The sequence below is a fragment of the Thrips palmi genome, unplaced genomic scaffold (assembly GCF_012932325.1).
Source record: "Thrips palmi isolate BJ-2018 unplaced genomic scaffold, TpBJ-2018v1 HiC_scaffold_1, whole genome shotgun sequence".
Classification (NCBI taxonomy): Eukaryota; Metazoa; Arthropoda; class Insecta; order Thysanoptera; family Thripidae; genus Thrips; species Thrips palmi.
Genome location: NW_023144620.1, coordinates 3576810 through 3601871, shown reverse-complemented (window position 1 = coordinate 3601871; position 25062 = coordinate 3576810). Strand labels below are relative to the sequence as shown.

The 25062-nt window shown below is 43.1% G+C and overlaps 4 protein-coding genes across 9 annotated transcripts; 2 read left to right on the top strand and 2 right to left on the bottom strand.

The window, feature by feature from the left end:
* Positions 1-13: 13 nt before the first annotated feature.
* LOC117642710 (supporter of activation of yellow protein) lies at positions 14-6620 on the bottom strand. 4 transcript variants are annotated; one of them, XM_034381188.1, is made up of 13 exons: positions 6351-6620; positions 3328-6250; positions 2884-3238; positions 2585-2802; positions 2377-2502; positions 2036-2282; positions 1805-1948; positions 1495-1718; positions 1270-1417; positions 1016-1190; positions 881-942; positions 563-672; positions 14-385 (listed from the first exon to the last, which is right to left on the bottom strand). In XM_034381188.1, exons 2-13 carry the CDS (start codon positions 6239-6241, stop codon positions 261-263), a joined length of 4848 nt encoding a protein of 1615 aa, XP_034237079.1. In that variant the 5' UTR covers positions 6242-6250; positions 6351-6620; the 3' UTR covers positions 14-260. The 4 variants fall into 4 exon arrangements, with proteins under 4 accessions (XP_034237079.1, XP_034237070.1, XP_034237062.1 ...); XM_034381179.1 differs by having other exon boundaries at positions 6459-6619; XM_034381171.1 differs by having other exon boundaries at positions 6437-6618.
* A 302-nt stretch (positions 6621-6922) lies between these two features.
* On the top strand, positions 6923-8473 carry LOC117642778 (40S ribosomal protein S19). Of its 2 annotated transcripts, none has more exons than XM_034381313.1 (5): positions 6923-7019; positions 7711-7781; positions 7853-8022; positions 8098-8264; positions 8341-8473. In XM_034381313.1, exons 2-5 carry the CDS (start codon positions 7711-7713, stop codon positions 8443-8445), a joined length of 513 nt encoding a protein of 170 aa, XP_034237204.1. In that variant the 5' UTR covers positions 6923-7019; the 3' UTR covers positions 8446-8473. The 2 variants fall into 2 exon arrangements, with proteins under 2 accessions (XP_034237204.1, XP_034237212.1); XM_034381321.1 differs by lacking the exon at positions 6923-7019 and adding an exon at positions 7033-7172.
* Positions 8474-8534: 61 nt separating this feature from the next.
* Positions 8535-16356, bottom strand: LOC117642724 (centrosomal protein of 164 kDa). 2 transcript variants are annotated; one of them, XM_034381212.1, is made up of 18 exons: positions 15951-16356; positions 15629-15740; positions 15398-15528; positions 15193-15323; positions 14588-15077; positions 14351-14489; positions 14125-14252; positions 13903-14033; positions 13732-13819; positions 12388-13643; positions 12210-12304; positions 11906-12124; positions 11489-11823; positions 11241-11408; positions 10936-11138; positions 10539-10857; positions 10304-10447; positions 8535-10220 (listed from the first exon to the last, which is right to left on the bottom strand). In XM_034381212.1, exons 1-18 carry the CDS (start codon positions 16030-16032, stop codon positions 9964-9966), a joined length of 4428 nt encoding a protein of 1475 aa, XP_034237103.1. In that variant the 5' UTR covers positions 16033-16356; the 3' UTR covers positions 8535-9963. The 2 variants fall into 2 exon arrangements, with proteins under 2 accessions (XP_034237103.1, XP_034237111.1); XM_034381220.1 differs by having other exon boundaries at positions 10936-11135.
* A 186-nt stretch (positions 16357-16542) lies between these two features.
* Positions 16543-21078, top strand: LOC117642769 (G patch domain-containing protein 2-like). Its single transcript, XM_034381301.1, has 13 exons — positions 16543-16726; positions 17177-17319; positions 17397-17488; positions 17575-17711; positions 17787-17999; positions 18114-18199; positions 18326-18499; positions 18582-18677; positions 18783-18859; positions 18952-19076; positions 19163-19288; positions 19398-19516; positions 19598-21078. The coding sequence occupies exons 2-13, from the start codon at positions 17181-17183 to the stop codon at positions 19696-19698; spliced, it is 1485 nt and encodes a 494-aa protein (XP_034237192.1). The 5' UTR covers positions 16543-16726; positions 17177-17180; the 3' UTR covers positions 19699-21078.
* The last annotated feature ends 3984 nt before the right edge of the window (positions 21079-25062 follow it).

Below are 25062 nucleotides of genomic sequence, written 5' to 3'. Positions count from 1 at the left end.
ATGATTTTGATGATAAGCTCATGGAAATTTTTTAATTACATCAGTGAAAAAGTTTTATGGCTAATTACACATAGTACAAATGCCGATGTCAATAACCAAAACAGTGCAAACATTGCAACAGAATTATTACAAATATTAACATTGCAGTATAATACATACCACAGAACTTACAACAAAACATACACAGAAGACTTCTGTACAATTGCACATTTTTAAGTCATTATTACACATGAGGTCAAAATATAAGTTAAGTTAATAATCTAGCGCATAACTTTTCCCGGTGATTTTAATGCTGAAACATGAACTCCCTTCTGTTGACAGAGCTCACAGATGTAACTACCCAATTTTTCATTATCAATCACTTGCCCTGCTTTACGACAGCAATCTGCAATAAAAACAAAAACCATTGTAAATTTTTAAGAGTAGAAAATATGCACACCAATTTGAAAAATAGAAATACATGTTTTAGCAGTTCTTTTGGAAATTCAAGCAGGATGTGACAATTTATGAGCGCAAATGGTGATTGCCCTTTTGGAGTAAATGAAAATGAAAGGCACCATACCAGCATGCATCCAGCGATCACAGATAGAACAGTTGATAAGCCCTTCCTCCTCAGGTTGGTTGGTAAAGCATTTCCAGCAAAGTCGGCAGTATCTTCCCTTTTTCCACAACCTGTACAAGACCACCCATTTAATATTATCTATTCCATCACTTAGCTTCCCCCTCAGATACACAAATTGATAATACAAATTATGTGAACACCAAGACAAATTCAAGCTCTTCCAATAATGAGTCATGAACAGATTGTGAATGAATGAATTTATACAGCCAACATACCAAACATACAACAATAATGAGAGAAGTGTTTCATTTTACTTACTTAGAGCATGGTACACAGAGAGTACGGACATAGATTCGTGTGCCTTTATCACCTTTTTTGAACTGAAAAGTTGGACAACAGGTAAGTAAAAGGGGTAATGAAAACTCTAAAAGGGCAGAAGAAAAGATGAATTACCTCATGCTGCCATTGTAAGCCATCACTCTTAGAAGGAGAGTCTTGAGACGTTTGGGATTGTGAGGCATCTGTGCCTCCAGGGTCTCGAGCAGCACATGATGCACAGACAGCGCACTCTTTGCAATGCCATCTACCCTCAGGCACCTTGCGTAAGCCAACACAATAGATGTGGTACCTAAAGGCGAAATCAGACAAAAGTTCATTTCAAGGAGAAATTTCAAGATTTGAAGTTAAAGACAAGGCTAAAAACTTGCCCTCTATCACACATATCGCAGAAAAGCATTTTATCTTCATCTGCTGTGTCATTGCATTGAGCACAAAGCTTACAATCAGTACAGTGCCAAGCGTACTTCCTAATGTGAGACATCATGTCTACTGTCAGGTCAAGGCAAGAGAGATGACCTAAAGAAAGGAGATGAATCATTAGCAATGCAATGACTATGGCATTATTCTTATTGAGGCCTTGGACCAAAACTCACCACTCTTTTCACAACTAGCACAATGAACCAGTGGCTCTGCTCGGCCTAATTTGTTTTTGAGCCTATCACCATTACAGACTCGACAGACTGCATCTGGTCTCTCCACTTCACCTTCCTGACTGTCAAGCGCTCCTGGCATAACCTGACTAGATGAATCATCCTCACTGTCAGAGGAGCTGTCAGAATCACTATCGGAGTCACTATTAGAGCTGTCAGAGTCAGAGCTTAAAAAAACAAAAAACAAATAGACAATTAGTGTGCAAATTACAAACAGTGCAGGTGAGGGTATGAGTGATGAGAAAATAGGCACCTGGAACTATCAGATGAACTTGACTCTGATGAATCAGTTTGGCTACCGTCACTTCCACCAGAATGCATCCTAATTTCATGAGGTAGAAGAGGTCCATAGAGGACAGTATTCAGAGGGAAGTACCGCAGCTCAGCAGCAGTAAATCTGTGAAATTTCAAGAGTAAAAAAATTGTTAACTGGGAAAATATTATAGGATTATTGTCCATGAGCCAAACAGCATAAAATACATACTCCTTGTAATAGTCAGTGTATTGGCCAGGAACAAGAGCCAAAGGATAAGCCCCAATTGGAGGAATATTTGGAACAGTCATTTTAGTACGGCGTTGCTCAGGGTAATGAACTGTAAAGCTTTGCAGATCAAAGCAGGCACGCCGTTGATCTCTTCTATTGCGGTTCAACATAGAATTAAATGAGGCCATGTTTCTCATGGCTTTACTCTTTGAATCTTCTTTAGCAGCAGCTCCACTAGCCAACAGAGCTGAAATCAAATATATTTGCAAATGAGCAAGAAAGCGATTGATCTGATAAATCAAAGACATACATAAAAAAGATTGAACCATAATACAATATACCTTTCTGTTTATTGGAAAACTCCCGTTGAGCTCTCTCCCGAGTGAAGCGTCTGTATTCCTCAAATTTCTCTGGGAAATCAGTACACAAGACATCTAATACTTCATGACTTGGCAGTGCAGTGAGACCTACACAGAAAACAAAATCGATTGAAAATGGTTACACTTCAAATAGGAATATGAAAATAAAAATTACAACACAAATACTTACCAAGATCACACAAACTTTCTGACACCAATTTACGTTCTAATAAATACTGACGTTCATCATGATCTACTGGCCGTCTTTGCAAGTTGGGGTATTTTCGTTTAAAAGACTTGACACCAAGGTAAGAAGAAATTTGTTCCTGAACCATGTAAGCTTCACTGTGCCCATCATTAGGCGGCCACATGTATTCAGCAATCATATCCACTGTAAACTCTACGTGTCTGAAGATAAAAACAAATATGGTTAGTAAACCTGACAAAAGAATAAACCAGCAAAGGAGAATTAGGTAGTTTACTACATACGCATCTGGATCAACATTGATTTCCATTCGACCTTTCCGGTTCCCTCTATTTGGTGTACTTTCTGTAGTGGAAGATACCATGCTCACACTGCCCTGAGATGCTTGAGATTCTTCATTAGTATTAAGAGGGCCTGGACTGTCTGCAGGTGTTTCACATGGGGTTGATGGCATTAGATGGTCAAGATTTGTCAATCTTGAGACAACTACTTTAGCAAACTTCAGACCATTTGTTGCATTCCCAACCGAAATTGCAGGGGTGGAAGTCTCAGCACAATCAGCACTCATTCGGGTTTCTTCTTCAAATAATTGTGGTTCCTCTGGTAACATACTTTGTTCTGCCTTTTGCTTGGCCGCCGCTGGAAAAAATAAGTGACAAACATGAAAAATTAATTAAGGAATAGAAACGTTGGCTTACTTTGATTGCTGCACAATAATAACATCTTACCAGCTCGCCCTCGAGGTTTTACAGGTTTAGGTGGCTTTGGAGGAGGTTTCTCTCGCCCTTTACAAGATCTTTTAGGACGGTCAGATTCTGCTGGCTCTGGTCGTACACGTTCTCTCTTTGGTTTGGTAGGAGTCGTGACAGGTTCCTCTGCAGGTGCCACTGCAGGCACTTCATGAAACACTGTGCCTGGAGTCAGAACTGCCTTCCTGGGCCTTCCACGGGGTTTTCGTCTTGAATATCTTGAAGTGGGAATTTCATTTTCCTCGACGTCGACAACAGGAATGCTTGTTTCAGAGGGAGGCACACGATCATTTTGGGACTCTTCTGAATCCAATAAAATAACATCCATGGAGTCCTCAGTATTCCTCTCAGCAGGGGGCTCATCATTCACAGTTTCAGGTTCAATTTTCAAGGGATCTGAGTCAGATTCTTCTTTAACAGGCACATCAGCATCCATGTTTTCATCATCCATAATCTCACAATCTTCAGTTAGTTCTTCTTTTAACTCATTTTTCACACTTTGGCCTCTTAAGACAGGTACCGGCTCTTCTGGCTTATCCACATTGGATAGTTTAAGTCTCTTAGCTGAGCTGGGTGCATTTTCAGGTGTATCAGCTAATGCCCGTTTGGGTCTGGATTTGGGTGTAGTAGGATCAGTGGGAACTGGTGAAGGTACAGTATCAGAATCAGTGGACTTTATGGACCAGCTAGAACGTTCATCAACAACTCCCACAGGGCTGGGCTGACCCCCCGCCTTTGACAACTTTAAAGTGATACGCTCTTTCTGAGGTTCTACTTCTTCACCACGAGCAATGATGAGAGGTGACAAAGGAGAAAGGGGTTCATCTTTCGGTTTGGAAGACTTTTTGTCAGGCACAGGGGATGCTGGTTTCACAATGCTCACACCATCCTCTTTAGAAAGCTTGAGTGTTATTTTCTCAAGCTTGGAAGTCTCTCCTTCTCTCAACAAATCATCAGATGCTTTTGAACTCACAGCTGCTGTTCCATCTTTAGACACTTTAAGGGTTAATTTCTCAACACCTATTGCTGGCGGAATGGGAGATGCAGGCTTCACAATAGAAACATTATCATTCTTAGAGACCTTAAGGGTTATTTTTTCAACTTTTCCAGGTTCAGGACTTGCAGAAGCACTGCGTTCTAGTTGTGATAAATCTTTGGAGCGCACTATGCTTACATTATTATCTGTTGATCGCTTCAAAGTAATTCGCTCCAGTTTTCCACCATCATTTTCAGAAGATGATGTATCCATTTCTTTCCTTTTGGCTTCACTTTTTGAAAGTTTTAGGTGTAGTTTTCCTCTTCTGGCATCTTCTCCTTCATCTTGACTATGAACTGTTGTAAACTTCTGAGAAGTTTCATCTTTTACCAATTTAAGAGTTAATTTTTCTTGTCTGGTTTCAGGTAACTCTTCAACAACTGGCTTTACTATTGTTGCACCCTCATCTCTGGACAGTTTTAAAGTTATTTTCTCTACTTTGGCAACTTCAGCATCAACCAATGATGCTACTTGAGGATGATTTTCTGTAGAAACTACCTCCAGACCCTCTTTACTTTTCGCAATTTTGAGTGTGATTGGAGATAAAGGAGGATTTGGTGACAATGTGTCTTCTTTGATCTTCCGTATTCTCTTTGTACCTCCTGGTGAACATGAAAATTCTGAGGATGCAGATTCATTAGGTATTTGAACTTCTAATTTTGACAGAGAAGGGTCCAAAATTTGAACAGATTCTTTTGAAATTTTAAGTTTGATTCCAACAGGTTTTCCACCATCAGTCCTACTTGTAGATTTGTTTGTCGTTAGGATGGTTTCTTCTTTGGAGTCAACTTCAGTGTTTGAAATCATGTCGTCCGCTGTGGCTGTTGGGTTGCCATCACTTGTGTCAGAGTTTTCATTGGAACTGCTGTCTTCCTTAGCAGCAAAGAAAAGTGGTGAAGATCTTGAATCAATGTTGCTGGAAGAACACCCTTTCCTAGTACGGCTATTTGACTTCTTATTCAAGAGAGAAGTATCAGCTGCGTCAGTGACTTTGGCAAGGGCAGAAGCTTGTTTAGCTTCTTTGAGGTTTTTTCTTGTGGGAGTTACTGCAGCAACAAAGGCAGCATCGGCAGCAGCTTCAGCTGCTTTTGCAGATGGGTGGCGTATTTGCCTCAGCTTTCGGCCTGGCGCACCCGCTGCAGAGCTTTCGGCACCTACTTTCAACTTCTCAAAAGTATTTTGACCTTCACCCACGTAATCAGAATCTAAATTTGAGCTCGCTTGCTCTACAGAATCTACTTTATCTACTGGTTCATCAATTAAATTGGTTTCCTCACCAGAATCTGAAGTTGAATCCTGACCCTCATTTTCAATTCCAATATGTTTGTCATCATTAGGTTGACTGACATCAGGAACAATATTTTCAGGGTCTGCCACTGACAACTCAACTGACTCACTCGCTGGGGCATGTGGGCTTTCAATTGCCATGCTGGAAGAATCAATGGAAGTGGCAGTATCAGCCTGAGCTAACTCACCAATCACTTCCTTAGAGCTGGTTAATTCAGTATCCTCATTGGCTGTCAAGTCATTTGTTTCTGGAATAGGATCAGAGCTTGAAGACTCTGCCTTTGTTTCTTCTTCAGGTGGGCAAACACCTTCATCACTCATAGATTGGGTAACACCAGTAGGTTTGGAAGGATCTACAGAATTTTCTGTGATATCCATGGACGTTTCATCATCTTTCAAAGTATTTTTCACATTGTCTCTGACAGGTAAAGGACTCTCTTCAACACTTTGTGCTACGTCTTCAAGTGTATTTGAATCTGATGGACCGTCGGGCTCTTCATCTGATGGTTCTGGACTGCTTCCATACATAGCCACCAAGGAGTTTACGAACGCTGGTCTGTTTGGGTCCATAGCAATAGCCTACGGATTAAAAAAAAACTTAATTAAAAAGGTGGCAGGGTATTACAATGGAAAGATCCTTAAACTGGTAAGGCTAGGTCGCCCTGCCTTAGACAGTCACCAGAACAACATTTCTGTCCTTCACAAAATAAACAGACTTCGATCGATAAGATAGACTCGAATTAGTAGAAGAAACTGAAAACTTGCCGACAAAATATATGGTATTCACCGGTGTAATTCTAAAAGTCTCCACTGAAATCAATCAAAACACCGCCTCGACGCCATTTCCAAGCGTCTACCGTTGAACTGCAATAACGATTTAATGAGAGTCTAGTGGAGGTTCAGCGAGGCTAGATAATCTTCTAGTTAATTAGGCATCCCATTCGTTCATTCTACCAGAAAGTTGGTCACTGAATTATCGAATACTTAATCACATGAAAACTAGGTACTTGTTTGTAAACGGGTAATACTTTTCGTCAAAACATTTTCTCCGATAAATTACAATAGCCTCGCATCTCCATGATTACGAATCTGAATGTCAATAAAGATAAAATGCATTTTTTTCTCACTCAAAAGTTATTTTATTTATGTTTAAAACTGCAAAATATTTTTTTTTAGAAATTATTGTAAATTTCCGACTATTGCTCGTCATCACACTACATGATAAAATAAATCGGTCAATCTGGTCTTCTTTCCGGTCAGTGGGCAGAGTCGTGAACGTACCCAGGTCCACGCTGTTCAGTTCTTTTCCGGTTCCCGGTCTTCAGGAGGCTAAGCAAGCCCAAGCAAGGTCTGTTTCCATACCTTTCGATAGTGTTTTTCCGGCGTATTTTTCCAAAATTTGAAGCTAGGCACAACAGTTAATATCGTTGTATGGATTAAAGTTCTAAGTGACTGCAGTGAGGTGCTAATCGTCCGATTGGGCGGAGTGTTTACACGGAAGGTGTGCGGGACGTGCCGCTGGCATGCATGCCTGCCACATTGCTAGTTTCTCATTTATGTTTTAAATCTAGTACTGCGTTAGAATTTATCGCTGTCTTCAGCTATTGTAATTTCATATAGCTATTTAGTACACTTGTCGTCCTTTGAAGCTCCGAGTGCCTAGGCGTTCTTACATGGACCCTGTTTACGAACGTTAACCTATCTTTGTCAGGACATGGTGCTAACCCCCGTTTCGCTGTGATGCTATCCGTCCCTTGTTTCGCACTATCGTCCATCAGTTTCGTTATTCGTTCCCTCAAGATATGGACCTTCCTTTCATTTTTTCGCTATTTTCACTGTCATTTGACAGTCTGGGGTCCGAATTCGGTTGAATGGCACTATTGTCATCTGTTTATTGATGTGCCTTATGTCTACCTCCCTCCATTCATGGCGTTCTGGAGCCGGTCCTCATCTGGGTGTCCCAACACCTTTCTGCGCCGCTTGCGAACACGACCCAATTTTTTCCTGTGCTGTTTACTGAATATTTGTTTTGCTTACAGATGCCGTCGATCACACTCAAGGATGTTGACCAGCACGAGTTCGTCAAGGCTTTCAGCGCCTTCCTCAAAAAGTTTGTATTTCTTCATCCCGTTCTCAAAAATCACTTCGTATATAAATGCTCTAATTTTTGTTACTTTGTAGGACTGGCAAGATGAAGGTCCCAGACTTCATTGACCTTATCAAGAGCGCGAAATTCAAGGAGCTGGCCCCCTTCGACCAGGATTGGTTCTACGTGAGGTGTGCTGCCCTCGTCCGCCACATCTACATGCGCTCCCCTGTTGGTGTTGGAGCCATCACTAAGATCTTTGGAGGTATGCGGGGTTGATAGTTGTTTGCCTTTGCTTGACTACCCCCTCAGTGCTTTAACCCCATTGTTATGTGTCCAGGTCGCAAGAGCAACGGAGTGCGCCCATCCCACTTCTGCCGTGGCTCTGCTGGTGTTGCCAGGAGAGCACTCCAGGCCCTGGAAGGTCTTAAGCTTATTGAGAAGGCTGATGGTGGCCGTAAACTTACAGTTCAAGGCAGGAGAGATCTTGACCGTATTGCAGCTCAGGTAAGTGGCATGCTGATGCTTCACTAGTGCTTTTCTTATGTTAAATATTTGGTACTAATTGTGTGTGTAACTACAGGTTTACCTGAAGACCAAGAAGCAGAAGCTTTTGGCTGCCGCTGCTGCTGGAGGTCTTGTTGTTCCAGTTGTTGCGGCCGCTCCCGCTCCCGTTGCATCAGAATAAGTAGTTTATTAAAAAATGAAAAATGAAATGTTGCTTTTATTTCTTCCCATTACTAGAAACGAATGTTGGGGTAAAAAGAATTGCTCAGCTTATAAAACCATCATACATTTTATTATGAAGTTGCTGATAGTGCTAAAATTCTGACAACTACCATGACACTTGAATTAGGAATGCGATATGTCACTGTCGCTAAAATTTGATCTTTGCAAGCTCTTTCCACTAGTTGTAGGGACGGATGCTTAAGCACAATTTGAAAGATCAGAATGGCAAGTCTCAGCTTGAGCAATACAACCCTGAGATTAAACAGCGCACAAGGTTGACACAGATGAGTGTACATACATTGGACACACAGGCTTTGCCATGGAAGCATGATGGTTAGAACAAAGAAATTTATGTAATAGACTGCTTTACCATGAATGGACGGTGTAGACACAATTTCATAAGACAGATTTTAACTTAGATTCCATAATGGCTAAGAAAGACATCAATTAGAAAAATATCCTAAACACAGCACATCATTCCCTCCACCACTGGCAAAGTTGTTTATTACAGTTCTGTCTATCAATAAAATTGCTTAAGTTCATCAAGCACAGGTACTCTACAGTTCATAAATGGCAATTCAATACGTTGGACATATTAAGACATAAAATAGAATTCATTAATAGGCCATAAGGGAACGGAATGCGGTCTTAAGGGACACATTATTCTTGTAAAATCTTGATACTTCATCTAACATAACTGTTGGACTAGAAATATTACAAATGTTAAATAGTGGTTAATAGTTCAAACAAATGCACTGAGCTTCAAATAAGAGTCTCTGTCTGGGAACTTTACAAACCCTATCTACTAGATCTGTACAAAATACAGCAGTAAACTCAAGTATGATGAGACAAGTAAATCTTCCAGACTAAGGAACTGCTTTAATCAAAACTCCAAAATTGTTCAATGGCCAGTGCACTACTTGCAAATAGTCTACAAGAATGAATTCATTATTGCACTTGTAAAATCACAATCTAATAAAATGACAATACACCACCTTTTTACAGGAAGTATACGGTATGGTGCCTAACTATAGGTCTCTGGCAATTTTCGTTGTTAAGTGGTAACAAAAGTTAAAATCACTTTGAATTAACAAGTAAGTATGTGTAGTTCTGGCTGTGTCCATGGTCAAATCTAGGTAAATTATCATTCACATAAATCCTGAGCATAATCAACAGAGCCAAAGTACTGCATACTTCTTGACTGAGATCATACAATAATACATGGACAGAAGTCATTGGGCACAACTTCATTGTACCACAGTGTTGAATAAAATTATTACAAATTGCCCTCTATATATCAGAGCACTTAGTAACAAATCCATAAAACTTTACAACACAGCCTTCCTTAATACTTTCAAAGTTTAACACATTCTAATAAGTGAATAAAATAAATAAATTAGTGCAAATATATTAATGTAATAAATTATATCATTAAAAGAAACAAAAAAGAAAAACAAGGTACATCATGAAGTAAATATTAAAAGGACACTTCATTTTTTTCTCGTGAAGGTGCAGATGGAAGAGATGCGCTCATCTTGGCTTTCTGCAGCCACTGACGGAGATTATTTGTGCGCTCAATCAAAGACGAATTTTTATCCTGAATCACCTTAGAAATTGAAGGAGTAATTGTTGGACTGCTAACACGAGCAGCTGAGGCACTAGTCTGATGATAGTTCTGAGAAGTAGAGCTCATTCCAGCAGCTTGTGTACCAAGAAGTGGTGGAGGCCCCAAACCTTAGAAATGATACAAAACAGAATACAATATGTGCATTTACAGTCACCACACAGCTATGAAGAGGAAAACACAATTGACTTACCCGCTGCAGCTCTTTGCTTACATAATACATTCCAAATTTCACTTATCTCAGCATTAAGATTATGCAGGCTTAAGTTTATATCTGCAGTGTTTTCTGGATTATGTTTGAATCTCGGTCCTGAGCCAGAGTGGGTTAGCAGTGATGCTACAAAGTAGATTTGTATGAATAATTTCAAGTATTTTAAGAAAAACTCATTATAGCAGTTGGAAATAAAATAATTAGAACATGAGCCTACCTAATGTACCATCAGATGCATATTCAGTACTACTAAATCCTGAACTCCCTCCACTGTCAGAGGATACTTCATCACTGACATCTTCCACACCCAAACCACCAGCTTTCCAGTCCCATCTTCGATGTTGTTTAAGTTTGGGTTTCTCTGCATGTCTTGTTTCAGGTACTCCATTGCCTCTTCTCCCATTAAGTTCCGTTCTCATAGATGGACCAGTGAGATGATTCAGTGAATCTTCCAAGTGGCGTAAATGTACCATTTTCTCACTTAATATGGTGCGCGTGCGCTGTAGCTTTGACTCCATATCAGATAGTTCTTGCTCCTGTACACATGAAAACACAACGGAAACTTAACACGAGGCAAAAAAGGGTACAAAAAAGGGTAAAGGAGCATGTCATACCTCTTTAGCCATTTGATAGAGTGTGCTGCTGGGAGCAGCTACTTTGCTACTCGTCTGTCTTAGCTGGAAATTGTGCATCCTTGTCCTGTATTCTGACTGTTGAGCTTGTAAAGTACTCTTGGCTTGGCGAATCATGTCTCTTTCTAAGTGAATTCGATGCCGGAAGAACTCTAGCTCAGCACTTTCCAGTTTCTTTGGGGCTGCTAAACAATGCAAAAAATAAAATCAGTGACACATTCAAAACAGTATTTAAAATGCTAATCACATGAATTGTAAAATATTTTTTTTCAGAAGGAGAGAACAACCTGCATCAGAAAATGGATAGCGAAGATATGCATCTGTAACCGATGAGACAGGAAACTGTTCTTCAAGCTCATCCAATGTTTTTAACTGGTATCTTAGTGCTTCCAGAGGAGAAAATTGATGAGATGTAGTTGTATTGAAGTTTGGAGGGTTCCATTGCGTCTCTTCATCTGAAAGGGTGGTTCATTACAGAAATATTCCCACAAAATTTACCACAGCATAAGTGCCCTTGTTTAATGTTTCAGCTTACTTGTAAGAATGTTTCCATTTCTTTCAGTTGTGAAATAAGGATGATTGTTCCAAGAAGACTGCAAAGTAGGTATTCCATTTCGGTTTGAAGCCCAAGACTTTTCCTGAAATGGAGGCTTACAAAAACTCATCCCTAAAAAAGGCACATTGGGGATGCTTGAATCATTGATGTTGTTGCATGTTACTCCTGATGGACCACTATTTGGAGCTGGGGAGGGAGGATCCTGCAGCACAGTCTGCTCCTGGTGCTGCACCTGGAATTGTTGAAACCCCAACGATTTGCTTGTATCCGAACTGCCTGCACTGACTGTCTTGGGTCTGGACTCGGTCTCCGATCTACAAACAACACAAAACAAAAGTTACTGACTGTATCTTGAAGAACAGAGTAAACAGGACAAGTTTCAAATCTTCCCTATACCTGTCAGATGGCTGCTGAAACTGAGGGCTTAGTTCTGGTTCTATATTGCTTGGCAGGTTGGACTTAGTTTTCTCATCTGTGTGGTTCACTTCTTTATGTTTCTGTTCTTTCTTTTCTGTATTCGCTTTCATTTCTCCTTTAAGCTTGATGTATTTCTCCTTCAAAATTCTGTACTTATCTTCGACTAGACGCTTCTCACAACGTAACTTCTCTATGGACCTGAAAATGTATAAATGAGGATTGATGTGGGCAACAAAAAACGAAAGACTATCTCAACACACTGCAACTTTTGCTTAGTCATTACCTCAAATGGTCTGTGACTTCTCTGCTTCGCTTCCCATCACGATCGTCACGCAAATTGGCAATTTTTTCTTGATGATCCCGGCGTGCTTGCTCCTCCTAGAATAATTTTTAGAAAATTAACTCTGTGAGAATGTGAGTAAATTAAGACCAGCATTACAGCTCCACAACTAAGTACAAACCTCTCTCAGAAATTGCTCTCGTAATGTTTTCATATCAGCAGAGTGCTGCTCTCTGATTCTAAGCATTGCTGCTTGGTTTTCAACTTCTTGTGCAGCTAAAGATTGTTGATGTTGTTCAAGAATTTTTTGTTGCGAACAGTTTTGCTTGTGCTCAAGCTGTTCTCGTATCTGTTTCATTTTAAGGTCCGATTCCCGCTCCATTTGCGAAACTAAATCTTTGCATTTCTTTTCATTCTTCTTGGTTTCCTCTTCAAGGATCTTCTGTAACTTTTCTTGGTGGGCTTGAGTAATTTCTAATAGTTCTGCTTCAAATTTCATATTACACTCATGCTTTTTTTGCTCTAACCGAATTTTGTGTTCTGATTGCAGCCTTTCAATATCTTCATTCAGCTCCTTTTCCACATCCTTAACTATAAGGCTGTCTTTCAAAGATAGTGGTATTTTCTTGTCGGTTTCTTCAACATTCACTTCACTTTCAGACTGTTTTCCCTGAAGATATTCTGATGAGACTCCAGATGCACAGTTAAGGACAGAATCTTCACTAAGTCCGGTTCTTATTGGAGAAATACGTTTTGAAAATGAAACCGAATCATCGGAACCGTCAGTAACATTCCAGGCTCTTAGTGCACGCTCTCGATCTTCCACCTTTGTAGGTTCTTTTATTTGGTGTTTTATTTGCTGCAACTGCTGCTGTGACTGCTGTCTTGATAAAGGAGGTCTATATGTCTCACCATCCGTCTGTGATACATTCCAATTGCGAAATGCTTCCTCACGCGCGCGAGCCTCTCTCGAGGTAACAACATCCTCAGTAGGCCTGTAAGAGCTCTTCAACTTTTTGGTAAGTGATTCAACCAGTCGGGCCTCAGCACTCAATTGATCTTGTTCAGCAGGAGAAGCATTGTTTTTCATAGGGGAACTTGTTAAAAATTCATCAATGTCAGATAATTCCAAATTTTGCTTTGATAAAAGCTCGTTAGACTTTTCTAAAGATTTAATATCCACATCTAAAGAGCTCTCAAGAATTTTCTCATCACCTTTCAGGGCCTTTAGGGCACTTGCTGCATCCTCAGTTTGATCTACCTTCTCATTGTCAAGCAAAGTTTTTCTACATAAACCAAAATCACTGTCCAATTTTGCAAGATCTTTTAACTCTTCATCCAAAGATGGCTTCTTGGAAAACCAAGTTTCCTTGGCCCATTCTTCCAAAGGGCTCATCTGTCTCTGTTTGTTTGAGGATTGAGGGATTTGACTTTTATCTGTAATAGAATAGACTAAGTGTTATTTGAACCTTATTTTTTCTTTTTTCATGAACAGAAACCAAAATTGCTAAAATTAGAAACTTACCGCTAGGAAGTAATTTTAAGTCCTTCTCCAAACCTTCACTGCTGTTTGAATTTAAGTCGAGGTCTTCATCCTCTTCCTCATCCTCCACCTGCAACATATTAAATCAACAGAATAATAAAGTATTAAACTTACACAGTTTAATCAAGTTCAGTTTGAGGCATTGCATTTCACCTCTGATGGAGAGTCACTGTTGGAGGAATCAGACAATTTGAAAGAAATGTTGAGCTCTTTGTCAAGGTTGAAACGAACACTCTTCTTCTCTTCTTCAAGCTCTTGTTGTTTCCATAAAGCTTTTTCTGAAACTAAAAAAAAAAAAAGTTAGAGCACTTACTGAATGAAAACTCACACAGCAGAGTCTAGAGGCAAAGTATGACAAGGCATTGCACATCGTACCAGACATTTGCTGAGGGTCAACATCCCATAGACGTTTTTCAGCTTGAGGTGTTCTCAGTATACTGCGAGTTGATGATGCTGAGATGGTTGGAGAAGAGTTTAAGGATCTTACAGAGGATTTTATATTTCTGAAAGATAAATAAGAAATATTCATTAAAAACACACTCTGAAGTGGTGAAAAAAAAAAAAATGCATGTGCTTTTAATGTGCCAGCTTGGATACAGACCTTAGAGATGAATCCAGTGCATTTGGCTCTTTCAACAGTTCAAAATCCATTCCAACTATGTCACTCAAATTTGATAATTCTTCCTGCTTCTTCTCTTCATCCTTTTTTTTATTGGATTTCAAAAATACGGAACCACCACCTAAAACAATACACAAAAAAATGAAACACAGAGTATGAAATGTGGATATTAAGGAAAGGTCAGTAAAATTTGGAAGAAGGTGTAAAGTTAGAAAGTACCCGAAAGTGTGAACTCAGCACGACCACTTTTCAGGAAGCGATCAGAAGGGCGACTAGTGTCAATGGCTCCATCAGAATCTAGTCTTTTGGCCTGTGAGTCAATGTCAATTTTATGAACCTTATCAATGGTAAACCGGCCAATAATAGATGAGCTTGAAGGTTCCACTCTACGATCATGTGAGAGCACATTATTATCGAGAGATGCTCCATATTTAGTGTTTGTTCCTGATCTGTGACCTTGAATATCTTGAAGCGGCTCGCTGTCATCATCTATGAGCGATGAGTAATCATCCCATTCTGCCTTCTTACTCCGAATCTTGTCAGAATTCTGTGGCTTTGTACTTTGAGAAAACAGAGGTTTAGGAGTAAATATTGGCCTGAGATCACTTTTACCAGATAATGGCCTATGTCTATCTTTCCGTGATGAAAAACTTTCTTGATCTTTCTTAATAGTTCTCAATGGACTCAGGGCAGATTTTAATGCTGGAACCTGAAACCAATGAAGATTTCTATAAACAAACAAATCAAAACAACTTAGTTGCATTGACAAGAGCATCCAATTGAAGAACAATAGGGTCTTATCAAAGCAGTAAAAATTAACATACCCCCTGCAGCGAAAAATCCATTGGATTGTCCTTGAAGGAAGCAGAATTGTCTGCTTCTAGCCCAATAGATGCACCAGCCTCCTCAAAGCTTTTTAGCTCCTCTTTGATGGATGTTTTGGAGTCCTCCTCACCTACAGCAAAAGCATAACTCCTGAACACAAGAACAAAGAAAGAACTTGAGAATCTAAGACTTTAGAGATAGTACCAGCAGAACTCAGGCTTTCTGAACGATTCTTCTTGACAAGATCACGAAACTTGCTGTCAAGTGGGTGTTCCCATGATGTCTGTTTTGTCTTAAAGTTAAAATAGTAATAGCGTTTCGATTCTTGATCATATCTGAAATGAATAAATTATTTTTAGAATTATATTGAAATGATAGGATAAGGCAATATAGGCAAGAATACGCTCTGTGCATTTACAATGGAATCATACTTACACGGGCTTCCAGTTTTTCGGTAAAGGCTTCAGTAAGCCCTCTCTAGCCAGGGGGATCAGGTGCGACTCTGATGTAGGATCAATACCTATCCTGACAGCATACTCACGAACCTCTGAAAGCAAAATTGTACACAGACAAGTCAATTAACAAGCTGTAAAAATATCACGAATCATGTATCCATAACGTTTATTGATTCAAAATGTACAAAGATAACTTGAAAGCCACTCAAAGGGAGTGAGAATTACCACTGCAGGGTATTTCATAGTGACGGCATTTAGGAATGGCTCCGAAAGGATTAAAGAGCATAACAATGAAAACGTACCTTCCTCTGAGGGTTGGCTCCGCTCGTCGAAGACTTCTTCACAAACTAGAGATTTCAAAGACGGTGGGCCTGACATTGACATTTTGCATCTCGACGCGTCTCTACGACGGCATTCTCAGAGTATTCAAGTTCCGCAAAACGTGACGGCTGTTAGTGCACCGTCCGCGATCATATCAAAATGTCACGGACCTCCGAGCGCTCGTTCGGACGATTTTGACAGCCGACGGGTCGTGCGTAGCGTCCCCCGTCCCGTTCTCCGTTGTCCCGTTACTTTTCTTTCACCCTCCACCCCCTTCACACCTGCATTCACCTTAATTTTTCATATATTCTTCTGTTTTTTTTTTTTCTTTACGCATTTACGAAGACAAAGCGAATCTTTCGTTGATGTTACGTGCTGCCATAACATTTTAGGTGTTTGAGTTTGGGTGCATGTGGCTTTCGGCTCGTTGAAAAATCTTGTTCAACCCCAAAGTGCCAATTCATATTCTTTACAAATGGTAAATTTCTCATACTGGGAGGGATGAAGAAGGAGGCGGAGAAAAGAAGGAAGAAAAGAAAGCGACGAAGCCGAAAAGAAAGAGAAAAAGGCGAGAAAAGACGAACGAACGCATGAATGAAATGAAATACGGGAGAGAGAACAGAGAGGAGAGGAGAGTTTGTGCCGTGCTTGTGTTGAAATTGAAGGTGCCTAGCGTCGTCTGTACATTGTTTGTTTGTATTTATGGAAGGATATGTCACGTTCTCTCCGCTGCTTAGCATCATAATACCATTTCAAGGTGAGGAATGTTGCAGAATGAATGTCTTTTAAATGTCACATTGTGGAAAATTTATTATTTCTGCCCTCCGGAACCGCAGTTTGATTGGTTAAGATCGTCTCTAGGCGACTATTTCACGTTTCACCGCTTTAAACAGCGTCGTTGTTCACTCATGACCGTCGAAAATTGCATGTACTGTTGTCTTAATGCAAAATATTTATCAGAAGTCATGCAATTGTGATGCATGTAGTGTATGGTTTTTGGCACTATTACTTGCCCATGATTGAACGGTGAATTTGCTTTTTCCACTTTGTAGCCTACCATATCAAAATTGATCATTAGTTTAAATTCTTAAGTGTCAATGCAACCAGCATTGTCCTTTAAATAAATAAAAGCAACAAAAAGACTCTTTACATTAGCTCTCGTAATACTATTCTAGCCTGTAAGTCCTTATGGCTCTATTTTTGTCAGTTTGATGGATCGAGTGCTTCAAGCAGTGCGGATGGAAGCACTGGTCAATGACCTGTCCCATGCACTCGAAGAAACAACATGTTCGTCTGGCAATCGTAGAAGATGGGGCTTGTGTCGCCGATCACGGTCAACAGGAAATCTAAGTAAGTTTACTGCTATGTTGACGTATGTGGAGATGTGTGTTTGCGTGTGAGGCTTTCACTATAATTGTTTCCTTCAGATTTAACATTTCACATGACCCAGAGTGACGATTCAGACAGTATCAGTGAAGCACTCCTTAACAGAGAACGTGGACACTCAAGTCTTCATCAGGTTAGTGATTGAATGGTTCCTTTTCAAATTAAGCAGAAAATATTTTGATTGTGCCATTTTTAATGATGTTGCTTTGATTTACTTAGAGTGATTCAGATGACATGAGCCCAGCAAGACAGGTTGCTACTTTTAATCTTCAATCTCGACATGTTATGCCCCATCTTCATCTTGAATCTGATTCAGTGAATGAAAACTTTTCGCCTATTCGTCCAAGTACTCGGAGGTAATTGAAGAGTCTCTGAGAGGGTGATAGCTTCTCACAAATTGTGCTGTCATAAACTTTTCTCAAACTTTACAGGAGACGAAAGCTGAAAAGGATGGCAATAGACATAACTGAGCAGGCCGGCGCTTCAACCTCTGCTGCAATCCTGCCCGGTTCCCACGCTGTGCCAGTCATCCCTCATTTTTCTCGTTCCTTACCATCCAGGCCGTCAGGGCCTTTGCCATCCACTGGAGCCTTGTTCAAAAAAAGAAGAGTCCTTCGTCATTCATCAAATAGTGATGAAAATAGGTGAATACAAAAGATTTATCTTTCTTGTATGAGAAACCATTGGAGCTATCAGGTAAAATTTAAATGTTCATGATATTAATTTTGTGTGTGTGTGTGTGTTTTTTTTTTTTTAAGATTAAATACTGTACTTTGTGGCAAAAGAAAGCGAAGTTTACGAGACCGAAGTGGAGGTGACTGTGACATGCCAATGCTTGAGAATGGTATGGTAAAGTTTGTTACTTATTTTTTATCCTTTCCTCTTGTCTCCTTTGGAACTGTTTTATGGTCAGCAATTTATTTTTCAAGGTTTCAAAACTTATCTAAGGTCTTATATTTTTATTTTGCAGCTGGTTCAAAGAGCCACAAATCGAAGTCCAGAGGGAGGACAAGAGGTGGAGCACTAGTTAGCGAAAATGATGATTGTATGGAGTTAAGTGGTGGAGAATTTACCAGCAGCAGCCCTAGTCCCAGTAGCAATGAGTCAGACCCAGGTTTTTTTACCACTGATGAGGGTCGTGAAGGTACTTTTCAATGCAATCCAATTCTTTTAAATTGCACTTCAGGAAGTGAGTATTTAATTATTTTTTAAAATTTTATTTACAGGAGACGATGAGCACAGTGACTGGTATGGTGGAGATGGTAGAGGCTGGTGGGAAGAAGAAGAAGAGGGGAGATCATCTCCACTAAGTAATAGTCAAGGTAAAAACCTAGGAATAGCATGGACCTCTAAAATTAAATCGAAGTCTTTGCTTTTGCTGGATATTAATTGCTCTTTTTGGCGGGGTACTGGGTATTGGTTTCCAGATGGTGTTCAACAAGGTGCATTCCAAGCATTTTTCCATATGTCAGCTGATGCACGGAGGTCACTGCGTGAGGGAATGGTAATAACTTTGATCTACAACTTGCTGTCTTCCACGTACGCCTCTTAAATTTTTTTTCTTCTAAAAATCATGTTTTTGGTCTTATGATGTAGAAAGGACGTCAGATTCGAGCTGGACGACGGCGACTTCAGAACAATCGTGCTGCATTCACAGTGTTGACTTCTGCCAATGAAAAGCTCTCCAGATTTCTTCAGGACTCTAATCAGAGTGAACTTCGGTGAGCTATTCACATTACTGTGGCTTTCTTTTTTAATAATCAACATACCATGATGTGGGATGTTTTTTTTTTTTGTATCCATTTAGGCTTCACCCGATGAAAACTGATGAAAAGGATCAACTTGTTCAGTTAGCCAATTTGTATTCCCTCCAAATGCGACTTGAACCCACTCAAAGTAGTGGGCTTACTTGCCCAGTGCTTACGAAAACCAGGTGCAGTATTCTCATTGTACTTTTTAAATAAAATTATTATTTCTGATCCGGCTGATCACTCATAAAAAACGTTAACCTAAAATTTTAATTTGTTTTTTTTTTTTATCAGGGATACAGTGAGAGTTGAACAAATTTCTGGGATGTCGAGACGGCTGCATCCAGACTCAGGTCTCAAAAGAAGAAAATTGCCGCCCGGTGCCACCAGCAATATTCCGCAAAGTGGCCCTGGTAAGCAACATTAATTTATTATGCACTCATGCTCTCTTTTTTATTGTGGACTTTTCCTTTAGTTGTTTCTCTTCTGTTTAGATATTGTGGATACTACATCTACAAGTTCAACACGAAGCCTGGATCAACCAATATTTGCTAATGTTAATTTTTCTCATTCTACTGGCTGCCAGTCAAATTAGCCTCCTCAGAAGGTTTTTCCTGTCATTGTTTGCCAAGTGTTTTAATCATTTTTTTTTTTTTTTGAAATTTTGATTATTTATAATTTAATAGTTGTTCTTACTTTAGCTGCACAGTTCTGCACAAAAAGATAGCATTCAAAACATATCTAACCCCTATATCTTGTCAATATAAGTGACTCACACTGTACCCAATTTCTTCCATTGTTCATAGACTGACCAAAATGGAATGATATATGTAGTCTTTTATAGTGGAGTTCCTCAATCTGGCAATAGACTTGATTGTTTAATGTGGGTTTGTAGCTCGCTAGTGCAAAGTTTTCTCTCAATTGGTGGTTGCGGTTGGTGTGTGGGGAATATCTGTGAAAAAAAATGTTCACTTTCTACTCCTGCCTAGCTTTTGTAAAGAATCAGCTGTATCTGCATTTTTTAAAAATTCTTCCATTACAAACAAAAACAAAGAAGGTTGTGATTCTTAACTGAACTTGATTAAATGTATGGTGTCATGTGCAATGAACTTCTTTGTTGTTCCTGTAACGACGTTGATACTTTCTTGCATCCAGACTTGGTCAATTATTGTTCCGTTGGCATTTATTTGGCATCTGTTTCGTTTGAGAAATAAAACCTAAAACCACTTTTAAGGGGAAGAGATGTTTCAAATACAATGGCTAACATTTAAGAATTTGTGGACTGTTTTACTCATTGTGAGCACACCAGTCTATTCAAAAATATTAATTGCTTGTATGATGTTTTACTCTGATTTTTAGTGTTTGCCAAGCCTGTAATCTTTTTAAGGACCACACACAATTGGAAATTGTGAAAGTTTGTTGTCTTGTTTTAGATTCTGATTGTAGACAGTATTTATTTATCACCTTTCTTTGGTTTGTGTTGTGTTCTCATTCTCACATCTGTTTATAGTCATTTGTCATCTTGAAAAGGTACTTTTGTCATAGTTATCATACATTTCTGAAGTTTGCTAGGTTTATGGGGAAGACACTTTTTGTACACCAGATGTCGCTCTTGGCAACTGGGGCAACTTTAAATAGATTTTAGTGTATGTTTAACTATTTGGGTTTGTGTATATTATTTATTGACTTTTTACTGTGTTGAATCAAAAATTATATGTATTCAAGGCATCAAGCATTATTCAAAATAAATTGTTGCTCTGTGCCAAAGTGCCAATCAAAATTTTCTACAATGTTTTCAGCCACCAGTTGATATGTTAATGTCATTTTTTACTTATCATTTTACCTAAAAAGAAACTGCCTTCATTGCCAAAATACAAAGTGAAACCTTAGTTAATGTTTTTGGAGGCCAGTGTTCATGTATGCAAAGCAAACTATCAAATAAATAATTATAAAGCCATTGCAAACAAACCATGAACATGACTTGCTTACTTCCTCCTCCACTTGTGGGCGTCAAATTGGGCAACGCGCACCACACTCCGCCAGGAGGTAGGCGAAGGGTGCGACGTGGCTCCCTCCGAAAAGGAAACAAGCCGCCCCAGAGAATGTGAAACAAAAAAGGAACGTCTTTCAAAAATGAAAAGGGCGACTTGACCTCAACGAAAGAGGAGCGATGCGTCGGGCACCAAGGGATGGGGGCGCGATTGGCGGCCTGCCAGTACAATGGAAGGGCTGGAAGGGCACGCTGGCGCTAGCTGGCGCCAAGAGGCGTTGCGGCGTTGCTCAGAGGAGACGAAACCGAGGGAAGGCCTAAGTGGAAGGGCCGGGTCGCGAAGGGCTCTCCCGGGGCCTGGAGGGGGTGGGGGAAACGCGTGAAATTGATGTTTCACTCGCTGCACCGCCGCCCCACGCCGCTCGTGCTATCTCCGCGTGGAATGCATAGGGCGCGGCGGGTCTGCGCGCGTTCCTGTGGCTGCCAGCTCTGCCTGGGCGGCCAGGGCAGGTGGCGGTTGGTAGCGGTTTGTGGCCGGATGCCTCCCCCTGCCCTGTCATTGCCATATCGCCACTACGCGGTGCCACTGCCGTTATTAGCCGCTGGCGTCCGGTCTGCCTGGCTGCCCGCCTGGCCGCCTGGCCGCCCGCCTGGCTGCCTGCTCCGCACGCGGCCCGCGCCGGGCCTGCTCGGCGTGCCATGCCACATTACGCCGCGTGCATGTGAATTCCCCTGCTTCCCCGCCCCTTCCCCGCCGCCTGCAGGCTGTGCGTCGCGTACGCGGGGCTGTCCCTGTCGCTGTGTGTGCGACCGCCCCGCCCCGCCGCGCCCCGTGACCGCCCCCGCAGCACCGCGCGGGAACAAACAAGACACGCCGAGGGCCAGGGGCGGCCAGGGGCGGCTAGCGGGGGTAGTGCGGCGCAGGCGCGCGAGCGGCGGGGCGGTGAGGGCGAGGGTGGGCGGCAGTCCGGTGGGGGTGTAGGTTGCGAGGGCTGATATGGCTCGGCTCGGCTCGGCTTGGCTCGGCTCGGCTCGGCTCGGCTCGCGCGGAGCACCGCTGGGGGCATGGCGTGCGACGGGCCCGACGGGCCTTACTCGCCAGTCGCGGGGCTCCTGTTGTGAAAGTCGGACTCGGAGGGGCTCGCCGCGCGGCCCTGCGCCACGCGCCACGCCGCGACCGCGAGACCGCGAGAGGCGGCACGACGCGCCGCACGTAGCGTAGACGGGGGCCGCGGCACCGGGCCGATACGCCCGCGCGAGCGTGGGTGCGTGTGTCTGTGTGTGTCCGTGCGCGATTGTGTGTTTGTGTTAGTGTTGCCGTGCGTGTAAAGCAAGCCGTGTGACATGTCGTGTCCGAGTCCGGCATGCCCCTTGGATACCTGCAACCTGACCCTGTCGGCGCGGCGGCCCGCGCCGTGACTCCAGCAAGCCGAGGTGAGGACCTGGGTAAGGGCCAGGGTGAGGACCCGGGTGAGGACCATGGCGAGGACCCGGGTGAGGACCATGGCGAGGACTTAAATGGGGACCAGGGTCGAGTGAGGACATGAGCGAGGACCAGGGTGAGGACCAGGGTGAATATGAAAAGATGAGGGCAAGGACACAGGTAAGGACCAGAGTAAGGGCCAGGGTAAGGACACGAGTGAGGGAGGACTAAGGTAAGGGCCATAGTACGGACTGGGGTGAGGAACAGGATAAGAACCAGTACCAAAGTAAGGATCAGGTCTAGGGTAAGCACCAGGGTGTACGGTGAGGACTTGGGTGAAGCGGATACCCGCCGCAGGACCGCACAGCCCCTCCACGCCGTGGCGCCTCAAACGAGGCTCTGCTTCTCATCCGCGCCACGCAATGCCTCGGCAATGCCGCGCTGCCTCGCCTTGGAGGGAAGTCCCATTCCGGCCCAAGCTGTGGCCAGTGTGTGAGCCGCGTTGTTGGTTCAGCTCCATTTAGCGTTTTCGGGGTCAGTGGGAGTCGAACCGCCGTCGCGCCGCGCCATTGGGTCCGGACGGTCTGGACGGGGTAGAACTGCCCCCTCGGGTCGGACTGTGTGTACCGAATTAACGAAGCTATACGGTGGCTATTCAGCGCCGCACTATTAGACCGGACAAACCGCCCTGAGCTCCATGGCGGGCACGGCACGGCATGGCCCGGAACTGGCGCGGCACCGCGGCACTGGTAATTTGGAAGCACGAGGCGCGGGGCACGGCACGGCTTCGTGCAGGACACATGCCAGGCGGGCAGGGCGGGCAGGCAGGGCGGGCACACGAAAACGACACGATACAGGAGTCGCAGCACAATGGCAGGGGTAAGCCCGGGAGGGGGACTGGGGCTGGGGACCTTTGGAGCGGGGCAGCCACAACAAAGGGACGGGGTAGTGAAGGGCGGGGCTGGGCGGGGCGGGGCGGGGCGGGGCGGGGCGGGCGGCGAAAGGCAAGGTGGGACCGCGCGGGGCTAGTCGCACAGTTTGCCGCAAACAGTGCGAAATGGAACAGCAAATCCTGATTGACTCTCGCGGTTTTGTCGACGTGCACCCGCTTTTCCGCGCGTCTGTGTGTGTGTGTGTGTGTGTCTGTCTGTCTGTCCGTCTGCCTGTCTGTCTGCCTGTCTGTCTGCCTGTCTGTCTGCCTGTCTGTCTGTCTGTCTGTCTGTCTGTCTGTCTGTCTGTCTGTCTGTCTGTCTGTCTGTCTGTCTGCCTGTCTGTCTGCCTGTCTGTCTGCCTGTCTGTCTGCCTGTCTGTCTGCCTGTCTGTCTGCCTGTCTGTCTGCCTGTCTGTCTGTCTGTCTGTCTGTCTGTCTGTCTGTCTGTCTGCTCGTTGCTCCTTCCGCTCGTGTGTCTGTGGAGTCAGTCCGTCCGTCCGCCCGTCGTCTTCGCGGCTCTCTGTTTGCCGTCTGCCCGTCTGCCTGCCAGGCCCTGCCTGTCTCACTTGCAACCCCTTCTACCTCCGCACCTTCGCTCTTCGCTCATCTCTCTCTAAGCTTCCCTCACGCGCTGCCGGCGCAGCCCTACTAGTTTTTCTCCTCGGCGTTCTTTTTCATTTTCCCGCGGCTTTGGGTGTCGCGCGGCCTTCCTTGGCCTTGCCGACGTTTTCATCCCCCCCCCCCCCATTTCCTCCCAAGAGCTCCACACCGCGCTCCCCGCCGCCGACGACGATGACGACGTATTGGAGGTCATTTCGGAACAAAACCAATCCGACCGAAATAACGAATAACGACACACGAGGAAATAAAAACGGCGGCGCTTTTGATTAAGGCGAATGCGCGCGCAAATTCGGACTGCCAGCAAGAAAAACAACGAGGAATTGCCACTAGACTCACTCCCCCTCCTCTCTCTCTCTCTCTCTCTCTCTCTCTCTCTCTCTCTCTCTCTCTCTCTCTCTCTCTCCACTCTGCCGCCTGTGTGCTTCTAGCGCTCACTGCTCAGCCAACAGGACGAGTAGGGCTACACGGAAAAAAATCCGTGGTCGTGGCGACCGAATCTCGATCGCCACGACCATCTTCTTCGATAGCTTGGGGGACTACCGGATTTCTGATCGTGAGAACCATGTCACCGAGCTGAAACAAGCTGGCCATCAGAACGACTGTGTTGATTGTGACAACCAAGAATAAGGTATCCTAGAACCGTCGTCCATCAGTTGCAGGGAAGGTATGATTTTAGGGCCCCTTCGAGACGACCAGAAAGTTGGTTGAGAGAACCAACTCATCTGACACTTAAGCCGATATCTCGTTCGTGGGGAATTTCTATGCAACGCTCAGCAGACTCGGTTTCAACTTGGTCTGTGGTCCTCGCAACTGTACACTGTGATCCGAAACTGGCATCACAATCAAAAATGAATGAGACGGCACAGCGAAGACGCCGCACCGTCGTCCTCTGCCCGAGTGAGCAGAAGACAAATGATTGGGCATCATGCCTGAACCTAACCTAATGACCGAACGTAGACGCCAGCGAGAGGCGACATGAAAATGCGTTCTTCTC